At 42.6% G+C, this 16,108-nt stretch overlaps 1 protein-coding gene across 2 annotated transcripts; it reads left to right on the top strand.

Annotated features, from left to right (window-relative positions):
- The first annotated feature begins 2,160 nt into the window (after positions 1 to 2,160).
- On the top strand, positions 2,161 to 15,394 carry satb1a (SATB homeobox 1a). Of its 2 annotated transcripts, none has more exons than XM_068711020.1 (11): positions 2,161 to 2,566; positions 3,178 to 3,407; positions 3,502 to 3,678; positions 3,762 to 3,888; positions 5,339 to 5,462; positions 6,738 to 6,849; positions 7,362 to 7,900; positions 9,268 to 9,465; positions 10,618 to 10,773; positions 12,377 to 12,580; positions 13,361 to 15,394. In XM_068711020.1, exons 2-11 carry the CDS (start codon positions 3,191 to 3,193, stop codon positions 14,267 to 14,269), a joined length of 2,763 nt encoding a protein of 920 aa, XP_068567121.1. In that variant the 5' UTR covers positions 2,161 to 2,566; positions 3,178 to 3,190; the 3' UTR covers positions 14,270 to 15,394. The 2 variants fall into 2 exon arrangements, with proteins under 2 accessions (XP_068567121.1, XP_068567122.1); XM_068711021.1 differs by lacking the exon at positions 2,161 to 2,566 and adding an exon at positions 2,627 to 2,816.
- Positions 15,395 to 16,108: the final 714 nt, after the last annotated feature.

Below are 16,108 nucleotides of genomic sequence, written 5' to 3'. Positions count from 1 at the left end.
TCCACCCAGCTAATGGCAGTAGGCTCACTAACCATATCATGAGTTTATAATAACCACATCACATCCATGGCGAATGAGGTGGAATGAAAATCTAACCTAATTTGGGGAGATACACGACTGTGTGAGTAGTAGGGTGTCCCCTGAGATGAGGCTCCGATTGAAGGAGCCGTGTGCTGCACTGGTAGCATGCTCTGTGAGCGTGTAATGGTCTTAATTATCATTTAGCATGCCAGCCTCATTGACGACGTATCAAGCCAGTGATAAAATAGTAGAGCGCTGAGAGAGAGAGAGTAATATGAACATATCAACACTTAAAGGCACAGGCACACACTCAACAGTAGTACATATCCCTGAACACACACACACACACACACACACACACACACACACACACAAAACAGTGAACTTATATACCATCATACCCAGAGGTGCCATTGGAGTGATACACACACACACACACACACACACACACACACACACACACACACACACACACACACACACACACACACATTTCTATCCAGCTGAGTGACATCTCTCTCTCTGAATTAGTCACGATGAATGATGTGTAACCAGCCATGACTCGTTCTGGCTGGGGAGATAGCTAATTCACTTTGTTTAATTAGTCAAAAGTAGTAGAGCATGCTCTCTCCCCCCAAACATACACTCTGATTGCGCAACATCCACCCATCTATGTGCCCGTTCCCTCCGTAGAAAAGGCAGACCTGTGATCACACCGGTGTAACATTTCATGGGGCAAGTCTTTGAATCTTATCTGGCAGAGTGAAGGCTCTCTGACTCTTCCTCTCTCTTTCGCTTTCTTTCTCTCACAGACACAGTTCACGCACACCTGCCACCCTTTGCTTTGTGATACCTTCACAGTGATTTCAGACACCATTTTAGGGATCCCAGCACAAGAGGTGCGTCTCATCAGTGGACTGCGCCGGGGAGATTGGCCGGTACTTGGCTGAAAGTTTCATGCGAACAGAAGACAAGCTGTGTTCTCGGCTAAGTATCAAAACTTTGAGGTACAGTGATGAACATGTTTCCTTTCATGTCTGTTTTGAGGTTCGGTTACTTTTTGGTGGTCCTACTTTGACATATTTTACAGTGTGATTTAAATTGGTTAATTATTAAAGTCAAATGATCATTTTTGAGGATTATTTATCACTTAAGCTTGCTGTCTGAAGAAGTTGTATGTGAGGAACTACCATGCTGTGTAATAGATAATATTATATACAGTAGAGTTAAGGCATGCTATAATACAATAATGCATAATACAAGCTACTACAATATCATGTACCACATATACTATACTCAAGTGGTAGTGTGTGTGTATATATATATATATATATATATGTATATATATGTCTTACTACAATATTCTACCATTTAGACTATATGAAACTATACTTTTCTATATAGCGTTATGTATATGTAGCCATTATACTATAGTATAGTATAGTATAGTATAACATAGTATAGCTCTAGAATTAGAGTAGGAGTATAGCATAGTATATCCCATAGTAGGGCAGATGTACCACTACAATATACTGCATACTACTTTACTTTATTATGATATACTACAGTCTATTTACTGTTATATATGCCCCAAAGTATCACTCATAGCCTATTATAGGCTACTATGGTATAGAATAGTATAGTGAGTAGGCCTGTATTATAGGCTACTATTTGCTGTACTATATGTAGGCTGTAATTGCAATGGGATATAGAGCTTTGCTGCATACAATAAAAACTCGTATTATCTTCATCTAAATCATAAGCCATAGATAATCTTGTGACAGTAAAACATCAACGTTCAAAAGTTAATATCAGTCAGCCAGTTCCTCCTTGCCCTGCTCCACTTTGTTACCATGGAGAGCTCCAATACCCTAAAGACAATAATAAGTGCGTGCACAGCATGCGGCAGAAAATAATAAATAGATTTATGCGCAATTGTCACATTTAATACATTTACGGAGCGCGCTAGTGAATTCATTATTACACCATATGCTAATGCAGCTGGGTCCGCGTATTTATGAGTCTGTGTGTGGGTGTGTGAGTCTCTCTCTCCTCCTCTCTTTCTCTCACTCTCCCTCTCCTCCTCGCGTGCGCATAGGGCTTTGAAGTGTAACCAACAACTGCTGTCCCGGAGTCAGTGCTGTAGCCGAATATATGTGATAGGGGATGTACTCCAACAGCTCCAAGCCGTGTATTGTTCTCTCTAGAGCTTGATCCACAGCAGCAGCATGTGCTCTGGATGGGAGGTCGCTCTGAACTTGCGCTGAGGCCATTTATCGGTACACCGGAAAGCGAAGCGCGGTCGGAGAACAAGGAGGGATCAGAGGCAAACTACTTAGACAGTAAACACGACATCGTGTAGATGGTAAGGAGACGATTGGTGTAAGGAAAAGGACGCATACCGACAGCCGAGAGAAACGGGTCTGTTCCTCATCTGGAGATCAATGGAAGCGAGGATAACATATGGATACAGCCGATGTCTTCAGGGACGGGCTGTCGATGTATGATGGCAGGTCGGACATGCACGTTGTGCCGACTGAAACAGGTTGGTTTCGCCTCGATCAAACTTCAGCGGGATCAGACGTGGGACGATTAGCGCGCATTTAGGTGCTGATGATGAACTGAGTCACTGTCGCTTACAGCGGCGCGTCTGGAGATGACAGCAGGTTTATTATGGGAAACTGCGCTCTATCATTCACTGGACTTTTACTGGATTTAGATGGTCGTCCTTATCGCTGCATCTGGTTGAAGGTCGTCCACTATTACTGATCCGGATATCCTTCAGATCTGCGTGTGTACGTGTGTGTAAAAATTGTGCTTTCTAGTTTTCTTGTTGGACACGGAACTGTAAATAACGGAGACAGCTTTGTTTCACACTCTCTAGACGCTCGCCAGGTTTTCTAATATACTCCTTGCTGTATTTATGTATGCTTTCATTTTATTATGGACGCATGTAGCCTATTCTGATGAAAACATAATGTTTCTCATTGCAAAATCTACTTTTAAATATGTCATAGTTTCGTGGAACATAATAGGAGGCCACCATAAACTCACCGTTGACCACCACAGAGATACTATCAAGATAATATGAGGGAATTTTATTAGGGTATCTCATACACTGTTTGATTTTTTTAAGCATTTGTGTCTCTGTATTAGTGTAAGACCACAGATGGACGCCTTGTGTAATGGAGCCAATAAACCCGAGGGCAGTGATCCCGTTGTAGACCCCCGGCCGCCTCCTGCCAAGCTGGCTCGACTGGAACAAAATGGAGCGGGACCCTCGGCCCAGGAGAGGAGCAGTCAGGAGTGTCCTGTGGCCAAAAACCCCTGTCTGGGCCAGAAACCCACCACAGTGAGGCCACAGAGCAAGAGCTGGCACAGCAAAGGTACATGGGCTGAAACGTGATAATTTCAGTACAGTGATAATAACCCCCATGTGTCATCCGACATGTCTAATAGCTGTCCTTTTCAACACCTCAGGGAGCCTGCTGCCTGTCTTCTGTGTGGTGGAGCACAAGGAAATCCCTCAGGAGGGAGAGAGGAGAGAAGAACACGCTGAGTTTGTGTTGGTCAAGAGAGATCTGCTGTTTAACCAGCTGATAGAGATGGCCCTGCTGACACTGGGCTACTCACACAGCTCTGCTGCACAGGCCAAAGGTACACAACACAAACTTGCACAGAGAGTCAAAAACAGAAGTCCACCGTTTTCTTACAGTTTGCACACTTGTGTGTGTTTTCAGGTCTCATCCAGGTGGGCAGGTGGAACCCGGTGCCTCTGTCCTGTGTAACAGATGCTCCTGATGCCACAGTGGCTGATATGCTGCAGGATGTTCACCACGTTATCACCCTTAAAATACAGCTGCGCAGGTAGGAGGCTGGCATCACATCTATGAATATGTCTGTCTACAGTAACACTCACGTTATATTCCTCGTCTTGTCTGTGTGGAGTCTACAGACTCTAAATTATCTGTATGTGTCAATGTGAGCGATGGACTCAAGACTGGTTAAGTACTTCTCAGCATTTTGCTCAGTGCATGCTGGGAAAGACTCCAGCCATCCACCATCTCTAATTTGTATCAATAAAAGAAAATAACCAAAGGGCATAGACCAAATCAGACCCAGCAGGGAATGATTAAACTCTTATATTTTATCTTATCTTAATGCCATTAGATTAAGTTTAACGACTGATTTTAGAGTCTTATTGCAATGAATATTGATGAGCATTTTAATGGTGTATGACATCAAAAGTCATTTCCTAGGGTAACATTTTTAAATAATCAGTGTCCCCTTTTCTTTGACAGTAGTCCTATAGTTGTGTTACATATTGGGTCTTGGGTCAGATCAATCATAAGACATAGGACAGTGCAACATATTTATTATCAAAAGATACAAAAGATAATTTAACACAGGCCTTTTTTTCAAAGGAGAAAAAAAGTGGAAAAAACACAGGTGTTACTAATAACATTTATGATGGAAGCAGCATCATTCATTTTTTTATTTACACCCGAAACTGTGCTTTTTCTACTGTGACATGTCAACATGTCTTCCATTTAAAAAAGGCTTTTGGCTCAAAGAAAGAAGGATGTGGCATCATGTATGTTTTTCTTGTGCTCATATGAGTTAATTTATTTAATGTATTAAGTGCTTTAGTTTCCACCCACAGCCCAGACTTTCATTCACACCCTTGAATGTTTGACACTGGAAACTTGCCGACCAATCACTCATGCTCCATATGAGTGAGTAAAGAACTGTTGGGGAGACATTCTTTTTAAAGCGGCACTCCACTAATTTTACACATTAAGTTCTGTTTACTCGTCACAAGTAGTACTAGTCAGCCTTTGAAAACAGTTTTCTGCAGGGTTCCCTGGCTGGTAACTGTGTCAGTTTTTATTCTAATATTGTTCTGTGATCAATTTCTTAGACTGTCTTGTAAATCAGACTTCCACAGAGAGGAACACGTCGGCATACCAGTTAGATCATCACTAAAAATCTCCTGGAAAAGTCCTGGAAATAATCTCTAGAAAAGAGAGGGGACCCTGTTCTGTCTTCTGTGTCTCTGAAGGGAGCTTTCTTGAGTCTGAGAAACAACCCTTGTGATGTCATCAGGGTCTAATAAAAGATGTCATAAAGTTTCATTATGGGACTTGTGTCCCATATCCAGTGTTTTTGGAGCTTTAAACCATTGTGGGTACTAAAAGTATGGTTGTCAATTGTGAGTTCCCTAACTTTATGGAAGTGCAATACTAAATTACTGGACCACCCCTTTAATATATCAAACATATGCAATTAAAGTGTTTTTAATTTGCTCTTTGTCTAGCTGTCCCAAATTGGAGGACTTGCCTCCCGAGCAGTGGAGTCACTCCACAGTGAGAAACGCTCTGAAGGAGCTCCTCAAGGACATGAACCAGAGCTCCCTAGCCAAGGAGTGCCCCCTTTCCCAGGTACAAGACACACAAGCACACATGCACACACACACACTTAGAGCATGCATACAAGAAGAGAGAAGAAGAGAAATTGGACTGAAGTTCAAAGTGTGCATGCAATGTCTTTGCCCTTCCATGCCCTGCAAATGTTTTTGTGTGTGTGTGTGTGTGTGTGTGTGTGTGTGTGTGTGTGTGTGTTTCTGCCTCTTTTGACGCATGATGCAGAGTAAGTGTGTGTGGTCCAATAGTTAGACAGGAAGTCCAGATGCAGAGGAAGATAAGGTGTGGGGGCAGAGCGGGAGGAAGAAACAGATAAAGAGAGATGGTTATCTCTTAAAAAGCCTTCCTGCCTGGGCCGCTGCCTATCTTGATTATTTCGACTGCCAACCTGTCTGCCTGTCACTCTATCTGTCTGCCAGCCTCACCCGCCGTCTTACTCTCTCTTACTCTATCTATCTATCACTCCCCCTCTTTGGTATTTAGCTTTTTCTGCATTCTTGACTGATTCAGCAATAACATCCAAATCTGGTTTTACGATCTTGATCAATCAAGCAAATACAGACACAACTGCAGAAATAATTTCACATTAATCATGCTGTATTTGGGGACGGCCTTTTTATGAATATTCATAATTATCAACTTAGTCTATCTGTTATTTTGCCGGAGGGACATCTACAAATTGCTAACTATCTCTCTCGTCTTCAGATTCCTTCCTTCTCTGCAGAACTGATACTCCCCAATCCTCCCTCCCCCATCTCTCTCTCCCTCTTTCTCTCTCTCCTATCACTCCTTTTACCCCCTCTCTTGTTTGCAAGAAGCAGATTAAAATAAATATGAGAAGATTAAATCTTATTTATCAGATGTAAAGATTGCACAGGACAGTCTTTGAGGAAAAACTGTGTGTGTGACAGAGACAGACAGAGAGCACTAGTCTCTGATGACCTCTAGTGTTTTGTTTGATCGCACACACACACACACACACACACACACACACAAACGCATGCATGCTCACACACACACACACACACACACACACACACACACACACACACACGCTTGAACGCATGCATGCTCACACACACACACACACCCGCTGTACATGTGCGCACAAAAGAGCCCACACCCTGACGCACTCATCTGTCTTTATTATCCTATTTACCTGGGGGTCTTTTTAATAACACAGATCTGAGTTCATTAATATCAGATGTGTGAACAGCTGAGACACCCAGGCCGCCCATAGCAGGAGCTTGGAAAATGTAATGAATTTCTATTGTCTTTTCCCCTCTGTTTCAGAGTATGATATCATCTATTGTAAATAGCACTTACTATGCAAATGTCTCAGCTGCCAAGTGTCACGAGTTTGGTCGATGGTACAAGCACTTCAAGAAGACCAAATGCTTCAAAGGTGAGGGCTTTCAATCAAGTCTGCAAACATGAAGTGTGTCTAATAAGTCTTACAGCATGTCCCAAAGCCATACTACATACTAATTCTATAGTGTATATAGTATGTACTAATCTTGACAGTGTACTGTTTTAGCAGTTAGACAAACCATTTCATACTAACAAGAATTTATCAAATATGTACAATGTCAGACATTAAGATGTTTCCAGGGTTGTTTCACCGCCACCCACAATTTATTTATTGAATTTCCAGCTGTGAACAGCCTCTCTGATTAATTTGTGGATTGCATTGCGGGAAAATAATGTTTTTCTGCAGCACACTCAAAAGTCAACCGTATTTAGTAGGCTATGCATGCTGTCTGTTTTGAGTATACTTCATTTTGACACTTTTCCAGTGTGAACCCACCACATACTCAAACGCTGCTTAGAATTAGAATCTAGTGCGTATTTGGGACACACTGTATCTGGTGTGTTAATAATTGAACATCTGCCTTTGCTTTCCTTTTCCTGCACCAGAGATTGACAGCGTCTCTGACCAGTCCACACACATCACCCTCACCCAGCAGTCAATCACAAGTAGCCCAGCTGATCAGAGCTCAACCCTCTTTTTCTCTCATGGAGAAGTAGCCAACATATGTGGCCGTTCTCCCCTCGGCATGTGCCCTCCCGGGTTGGTAACCCAGCCTCTCAGCTCCCAAATGGTCAACCAGCAGCTGGTGATGGCCCAGTTCCTCAACCAGCAGTATGCTGTTAGCCGCATGCTAGCTGGCCAGGGTCTCTCACCGTCCCCACAGCAGTATCTCAACCACCCGCCTGTAGGAAGGGCTCCCCCCGCCATGGTCTTCTCCAAAGCCCCTGATTCTCAAGCCCCACAGCAGGCACAGTGTGGCCCAGGGGGAGGCCCTGTAGCCGGGCCGCAAACCCAGACATTGGTTGGGTCTTCTGTGGGGCCAACAGATGTGCCAAATGACATCTACCACGGTGTGAGGGAGGAACTGAAGAGAGCTGGCATCTCCCAAGCCATCTTTGCCCGGGTGGCCTTTAACAGGACCCAGGTATGTAAGCAAAGAAGGGGGGGGGGGGGGGGGCTGTAATCTGCATGAGAGGTGTTGAAAGTCAAAAAAGGTTGCAGGTGATTATCTTTTGGAAATGTTTTCTGGTGTTGCGGTTGTAGGTAAGTGTGTTTTGTGAATATGTGCGTTTGATGGTTGGCACATTGGCATGGCCTTTGCCGCAGTGCCCCCTCCCCCCGTTGCATGTGTGTATGTATGTGTGTGTGTTGGTGCCAGCCCTCTGCAGCACAAAGCTGGTGCCAGCACTGAAGCAGCTGCTGGGCCAACTAATCACAAGCCCTTAGAGAGAAGCTGTCTCCCTCTCTACCTCTTCTTCTGTCTTACTGTCCCTCCATCTTGCCACCTTTCACTCTGGCAGCCCCGATATCTATTTAATATCTACCTATGATTGTCAATCCATCTTTTTTTTTTAATCTTTCCCTTTTTCCTTCCATTGGGCTCCCTCATTTCATTTCCATATCATCCTCTGCCATCGCCTTTAACACTAAAATATCACATTATCTGTGTCTATCATCTTACATTCACCACCACACCCGCGCTCAGAGGACAGGCTAAGCCTATTGTTATTATTATTATTACCGTCATTATCATTTTCATCACAATGGGCAGAGCTAGTTATTATCCACCCCCATATTTCCCCATTGCCAAGTCCAAGGTGCTTTGGTGCCAGCCACACAAGTTGGGCGTGATGCCAAGATGCCATATAGAAGTGAGGGGAGCATTTATCATTTGTCATTTCACGTAAAGCTGCCATCTATTTGGAAGGAGGGGTTTGCTGGGTGGATCCAAAGATGATCCATGATTTGAATAAGAAGGCTGTTTCCTCCCTTTCCATTTTACTGCCAGCGTGAAATCTGATTTCTTTTCAGGAAGGAAGCCCTACAATCTGCATGTGATGTTTGAGGGGCTTTCCTCTATACACAGATACACCCAGAATAATGCTAGCTCTACAGGCGAGCAGCGTTCTTAGCACTGACTGGGGAACTGGCTCTGTATCATCTGTGAAACACTAAACCACAGGAACTTGATAGCGTGGCTCTTTGAATGAGATCCAAAGTTGGATATGAGGAGCTTTTGCAAAATTCCTTCAGGCATATGAGAAACTTTATAGTTGCCGTCTTTGCATGTAAATTATGGGAAAATCCATATTTCACAGCAAGATTTTTTATTTGGAAGCACAGCAAAGAATTAAACTATAGCCTTAAGATCATTTTGATTGTAATTTTCACAATATTTTCACACTAGCAATCTAGCAGTGAATTTGACATTGCATGAATGTATCCTTGTGTATTGTTTGCTTATACTAATAAAGAAATATTGACTTGTGTGTTTGTGTGTGCCTTTACCAGGGCCTGCTGTCAGAGATTCTGCGGAAGGAGGAGGACCCTAAACACGCCTCCCAGTCTCTGCTGGTCAACCTGCGGGCCATGTACAGCTTCCTGCAGCTGCCCGAGGCTGAGAGGGAGCGCATCTACCTGGAGGAGAAAGACAGAAGCCTGACTGGATTCACACCAAGCTGCAATAACACACCACCAAGATCCACACAGGTCAGCCAGCAGAGAGATAAAATCAAAGAGTCACAATGCTGCTGGGAAAATGTGTTAACTGTCTCTCTCCATGAAAGAGCACTGAAATATCGTAGAGGGAGTACTGATAGTTGAATAAAAAACATTGACTGCTTTGAAAAACAGTCTTTTGCATATATTGTGCTAATAAAGAGAGAAAAGTGATGGAATTTAGTTAATTTAACAAAGACAAGTAAAGAACATAATCAACAACAGACTATACATCATCATATTAGGGAGTCGTTACCCCTGACCTTTCCTCAACAGCACCATGAGGTTTTGAGGGATATGTTTTAACAACTAAGGATATATTGCCAAAAAACTATATACATTTATGCTGTCCTACCCTAGCTAATAATGTTATCATCAAGTCAGATCTGTACTTTGGTTTTTGATCAAATATATCCAAAACTAATGTCATTTTTATCAGCCTCAGACGAACATCAGCATGGGAAGATTGCCACTGTGTGCATGTAAACGTAGCATGCTGATACTGTTTCAAAGTACAGCTTCACAGAGCAGCTTGTATGTTGTCTTTATTTTATCAGTTTCCACAGAAAGAAAGTATTGGAAATGACGACCCACTAACCAACCCTTGAAAACAAATTACAATATGGATTTTTCTGTTATTTTATCCTTTATTTTTCCAGTACTGCAGTGCAAGAAAGATGATATGAATTGTGTCAGCGGCAGTAGACTGACCATAGCTTCCTCTCTTGCCATGTCTTTACCCCCCCACCCCCACCCCACCCACCCCCTTCATTTACTGGTATTTCCAATCTGCCTCCCTGTGAACTACACTGCTGACTCCCTCTGTTAGCCCAGAGAGGGTACAGACTGCCACATGTTTCCTTTCATTTACACAAAGTTGCCAGCTGCTTCTCCTGCAAGGGAGGAGCTTTATGTTGAAAGAGTATCATGTAGGTTGGTTCATGCTGCCTCCCCAGATCACACACCCCTTTGTACAGGCACCCCTAGGGCTACATTAAAGGGCTAGTTCACAATACTCGTTGGACAAAGTGCGTCATTGTTCAATCTGTATGGGATTCATTTCACTTTGTTGCAAATGCCCAGTACTTAGACACTCACTGTGGCTCGTTTGTCTATCTGTCCTTCTTGTATGTCTCTTTTTAGTCGAGACTGTCCCCAGTTACAGGAGACATCGGGTTGAGGACAGACAGTTGTGTTCTCAATGTCAGCGCTTCTATCTACGAGGACATCCAGTACGAGATGAAGAGAGCCAAGGTGTCTCAGGCTCTGTTTGCAAAGGTGGCCGCCTCCAAGAGTCAGGTACTTACTTGCTTGCTGTTGTGAATCTGATGAACATTTCTAATCTTAAACACACATATTGCACCCAATTTGTTGTAGATTGTTCAAATTGAACTTTGATGAATCCATCTCTCGCTGAGGGATAACGAGTGTGTGTGGAGGAAACCTAGATAATCAACCCAGCTGCTGTACTCTGCAGAGGACTATCATCGGTGCATCAGACTGCTATTGTGTCCTAAATTATCGCTTTAACAAAAACACGTGCACCCATACACGCCACTTCTGCACATAAACATACTGCGTGAGCACATGTATGCACACACACACTCGATACCACAGACACACACAGGCAAACAAATGCACTAATACACATACACACATGCATGATTCGAGTGTTTATTGTTCTCATTTTTATGGCGGCCTCATAAGCTTGTTATTGCCTTTTGTTTTGAGGATAATTTCCCTTCATGGAATGGGGGGATTTCAGCTGTCTCGTTTTTTCTTCCTCTTGTGTATGTCTCCAATTCTCACTTTCCTTTTTTTTCTTTGTTTCTTTTTTCTTTGTTTCTTTTGTTCATTCTTTCTTTCTTCCCCTTTTTTTCCCTTCTCTCTACTCATTTGGAGGTCATTCCGCGGTCAAGCCAGTACAGACAGGTGGTCCAAAACCCCTGAGGTTTTTTTTCTATCTCTTCGCTGGCCTCCCGTTTTACTTTACTTTCCCTATGTTCTCTTTACCTCTCTCTTTCTCTCTCTCTTTTTCTCTCTCTTTCTCTCTCTCTCTCTCTCTCTCTCTCTCTCACGCTCGTTCTCGCTCTGTTTTACCCGGCTGTTTGGCAGGCACAACCATGCTGGATCTCTCTGTTCTATCTGCACTGTGCATCTGGATAGCATTGTGTGCTAGACTTGGGCTACAGCCAGGTGTGTGTGTGTGTGTGAGTGTGTGAGTGTGCTTGTGTGCATCTGTGTGTGTGCATATCAGCCTGCTTGCAAACGGAATCATGCTCCAGTTCATGAATCTGAAACTACCTTTGCTTTACGTTCCTCAATCTGTCGCAAGTTTCTTCCCTTGTGAGGCAAAAAACATTCTAGCTAAAACAAAATCTCCCCGTCATCTTTTGGCTCTCGCTTTACATTAACTCATTTTGAATCAATTCTTTTGAATGTATAGTTTCTAGACTAAGGGAAAGCTGAATTCAGACTTCAACGTTGGAGTTATTACCACGTATATCTCCTTAAATTCGAATAAGTCACTATATGAATAGGAGAGTGGGTTTATGGGGGTGACATGAATCAAAACTCATACATGTATGATGTTGCTATGTTAGCCTTATACTAGAGGTACACACTATAGAATAGATCAAATTATTTGATTTTTGGTGCCAGAGAAACTTAGCCTTTTGTTTATGCATTAAGTGTTTAAAGATATGTTGCATAGTGAGGTTAGCTTAATACGTGGATGTACCCATAAACCTCTGTAGAGATGGATACCTTGTCTATCTATGGATACCTGATATGTCCTTTTATCTGCACTATAGTGTGTTATAAACCATTTATTAAATGTTTATTCTTCTTCTAAATGCTAAATAGAGAGACGTAAAGTAAAGTGTTGCCGTTCCTCCTGTAGGGCTGGCTGTGTGAGCTGCTGCGATGGAGGGAGGATCCCAACCCAGAGAACCGGACCCTGTGGGAGAATCTGTGCATGATCCGTCGGTTCCTCAGCTTGTCCCAGACCGAACGAGACGCCATCTATGAACAGGAGAGCAGCAACGCGACAGCACAGCAGCAATGCGCTGACAGGCTTACACTGCTCAACAATGACAATACACTGGTGAGACTGAAAAAACAAGATTAACACAGATTGCTGTGCGCTGGTAGATCTTGCTCGTCAGCTATAGAAACAGCAGTTTGGAATGAATATGAAAAAACCACAAGCAGCAAAGGCAGAATATTATCTCTTTAGAGGGGAGCCTGTCCTTGTGACCTGAAATATGTTTCTGCAAAGCACTTGAAAAATCTATTTAAGAGAACTGATCAAAAAAAGTTAAATATAAATTTCTCCATAAATTTGAAAGAGAGTATATCACATTGAATGCCAAAAGATCTCTAGGGTGTCCAATGGAAAAGCAGCACGCTAAATGCCACAAACGTCAGAAAAAAAGATGATTACCACGTTAAGCGATGATCCGTGAGGCTGATTAGTTTTCTTTCACTTCCATAGCTCGTGCATGGATGGATGGCTTGATTAAAGCACAGACTCACAGTTAACATAGAAATTTACAGTATGTTATGTGGAATACCATTACATTAATAGCAAGACAGAAAGACTTCATATGTACTGATTCAGAGCCTGAACAGACATGGACCCTTGATGGTTGCATTACAGATCACCTCACATGTGAGATATCTATTTTAAATAGACTTATCACTTCAAATCATACAAATATATTTCTGTTTAGGCTGACTTCACTTTACCATCTACCGTTAAGTTAAAGACAATAATATCCAGATCAACACAATAGAAATTAGTTGGCGTTGAAAGTACAAAATCCAAAAGACCAAACACAGCTTTTACTCTAATTACTTCTGATGTCTCTTTTTCTCTTGTCAGTACCAACGCAACTCTCCGCTGCCACAGCAACACCATCTTCAACCCCATCAACCCCTGCAGCCAGAGGCAGGACCGCACCTGTCTCCACGGCAACCATGTGCTGCATCACCAGCGGAGTGTGAGGTGGGGGGCAACTGGGGGCACATGAGAGTACGTCTGCAGGGCAGGGGCAGTAGTAATGGGGAGAGAGGAGATAGTAAGGACTGGGTTGAGGGGGGACAGGGAGAGAGGAGCAGTGTGGGAGGGGACTGGGGCTGTACTGGTAGGGTGAGGGATGAGGGTTCAAAAAACAAGGAGCAGGTGAGGGATGGTAGTGTGGGTGAAGAAGAGATGAATGAAATCATAGGAAACAGCAAGGAGGAGAAGGAGAAGCTTGCTATGAAGTGGTGCGGTGTGAAGGATGAGGACCGAGGCGAGGTTCGGGTTTGTTCAGATGCAGATAATGAGGCCAAAGGTGCAGATGAGGTCCAGGATGAGGGGTTAAGAGTCTCCCACGAAGCACTGGGAATCCTGCAGAGCTTCATTCAGGACGTGGGCCTCAACCCAGACGAGGAAGCCGTCCACACCCTGTCGGCTCAGCTGGGCCTGCCCAAACACACCATCCGAAGATTCTTCAACAGCCAGGATCATGACCGGCATCCACACAACAGTCAGAGCCCAAGACAGAGTCGAGACGACCAGCATGGCTGCACGGACACAAACCTCTCGCAGACGGACATAACTGCAGAGGAACAGAAGGAGGAAGGTGATAGAAGGACTGAAACAGAACAAAACAAGGTGGAGGAGGAGGAGGAGGAGGAGGAACAAACGGAGAGAGATGACGCAAGCAACATTGCCGTTTTCAAAGAATCTGACGTTGGCACTCAAACCATCTGCTCTTTGAAGGAGGAGCAGGAGAGCTACATCTAACCCAAATCCATGCAGTGACATACGAGTACTGACTCGCAGTGTTTTGGTGTTTTATAGGTGGGTGTCCTCAAATGCTGTGTAAAGGCTAAAAGCTGACTTATTGTATATGTTTATACCACAGCTTAGAAGGATGCTGGTGTTCCCACACAGTACACCTGCAATAGAAAGCTGAGACAGCATTCCTACTGCAACTTGAGACAGAACATAACTGTGACTGTGTGTGCAGATAATGTTATAACACTTTCTGTGTAGATATATGTGTGAATGGTACCCAGTACAAACAGTCTCAGATTACATATCACTGTTTAAAAAAAAGAGTAATTATAGTTGGTTGACTGATCTAAAGTTTGAGAAAAGTTCATGCCAGAAATGCCTTGTAGAAAGTGGCACTGCCGATCTTTTTTTTTGTGATTTCCATTGTTTTTGCCTTGTGTTTTGGATCAGTCGTTTTAAACTGTTTCCTTCAGGAATCTCACTGTTATTGTATCTTACATTGTTGTTTTTTGTCACATTGTCGTAAATATCAAGTTTCTTGATTCTGTTTTAAAAGAAATGATAGTTGAATTTGTAAATTATATATAGCAGTTGGAATCAACCCTTTCATAAATGACAGGGTATCCTCTGCATTTTTTACTGCAGTATGTAATAAATCAATCGGTAAAACATTGAGTTACTAAACTGATCAACATATGGACATCTATAATGTTTCTTCTGCAAATGAGTCCATTTTTATTCTCAACTTGAATCGCAAAGTTGTGTTGAGATCTAATTTGCTCCTGAACACATCATAGTTTACATACAGTGTTTCTATTGATGCATGAATCTATAAATCCCTCAAATAGCTACGTTATTTTGGGAAGTGTTATGTTTACACATCTTGTGGTTGTCATATTGTACTGATTTACATACTGTAGCAGAGGCACGAAGTGTGCTGTATGGAGTGCACAATGTTTAATGTTTCCTCATGAAGAAAGATTGTGGACTAGAAATATAAGACTGAAGCCGTGCAGTGTGTACATGAAATGTTCAAATTAAATGATAGCACTTTCATTTGTAAAAAAAAAAAAAAGACAAATTCATAATTGTACTGTATGTTCATTACTTAAATCTGTTACAGTTGGAAATGTTTATTTCACAAACAATCTGTGTGAAATATATTAAAATGTTTTGAGAGTCCAGAAGCTTGGACGATCACTTTTAATTTAAAAAAAACTTTCCATTTAATTGTATAAATTAACATGCAAATAGAAGGTGGAAACGTTTATCACGCATAAAAACAGTTATGATGTTTTTTCACCAAGAAATTCAGGCTTAAAACCTCGTGATGGAATCGGCAACAACACACAGAGGCTGACATAGCTGGGAGGTAAAGTGCTATTTTTGCTTTTTTATTTTGCTGCTTCTTAAAAAGATGGTTGTTTAAGTCGCAAAATATCAGCGGATGACATTTCAACTTTGAAAATATTTAGTTGGGATGTGTTGGCAACGTATAAAATTGGATTTGGGACAGTGTGTGACATTGATCATGTCAGATAGACTTCTTGAAACAAGTAAATAAGAGATGAAGCTCATTTATCAGACTGCTATTTTAAGACAAGCAGAGGCCTGCTGTAAAGGACCCATTCAAGATTAAACTGGTTCTGATGTCCACTGAAGTTAGAGAGTTAGATGATTTTTCCTCGTATATAACTGTGTCTCTGTTGGTGAACTGCTGTCATTGTTCGGCCATCAGACAGTATTCTTCTGTGCCGATCACCATGGCTCTCTGTACCAGTGGATCTGTGTCTGTACAATCATGTGCCCCTCAGCGCTGACAGTGTTTTCTATCTCCCGTCTCTT

This window comes from Cebidichthys violaceus, unplaced genomic scaffold (assembly GCF_023349555.1).
Source record: "Cebidichthys violaceus isolate CVI_PGR_0920_01 unplaced genomic scaffold, fCebVio1.0.p SCAF_16, whole genome shotgun sequence".
In the NCBI taxonomy this organism is placed as follows: Eukaryota; Metazoa; Chordata; class Actinopteri; order Perciformes; family Stichaeidae; genus Cebidichthys; species Cebidichthys violaceus.
Note: the sequence above shows the minus strand (reverse complement) of the source record. Positions and strands in the feature narration are given on the sequence as shown.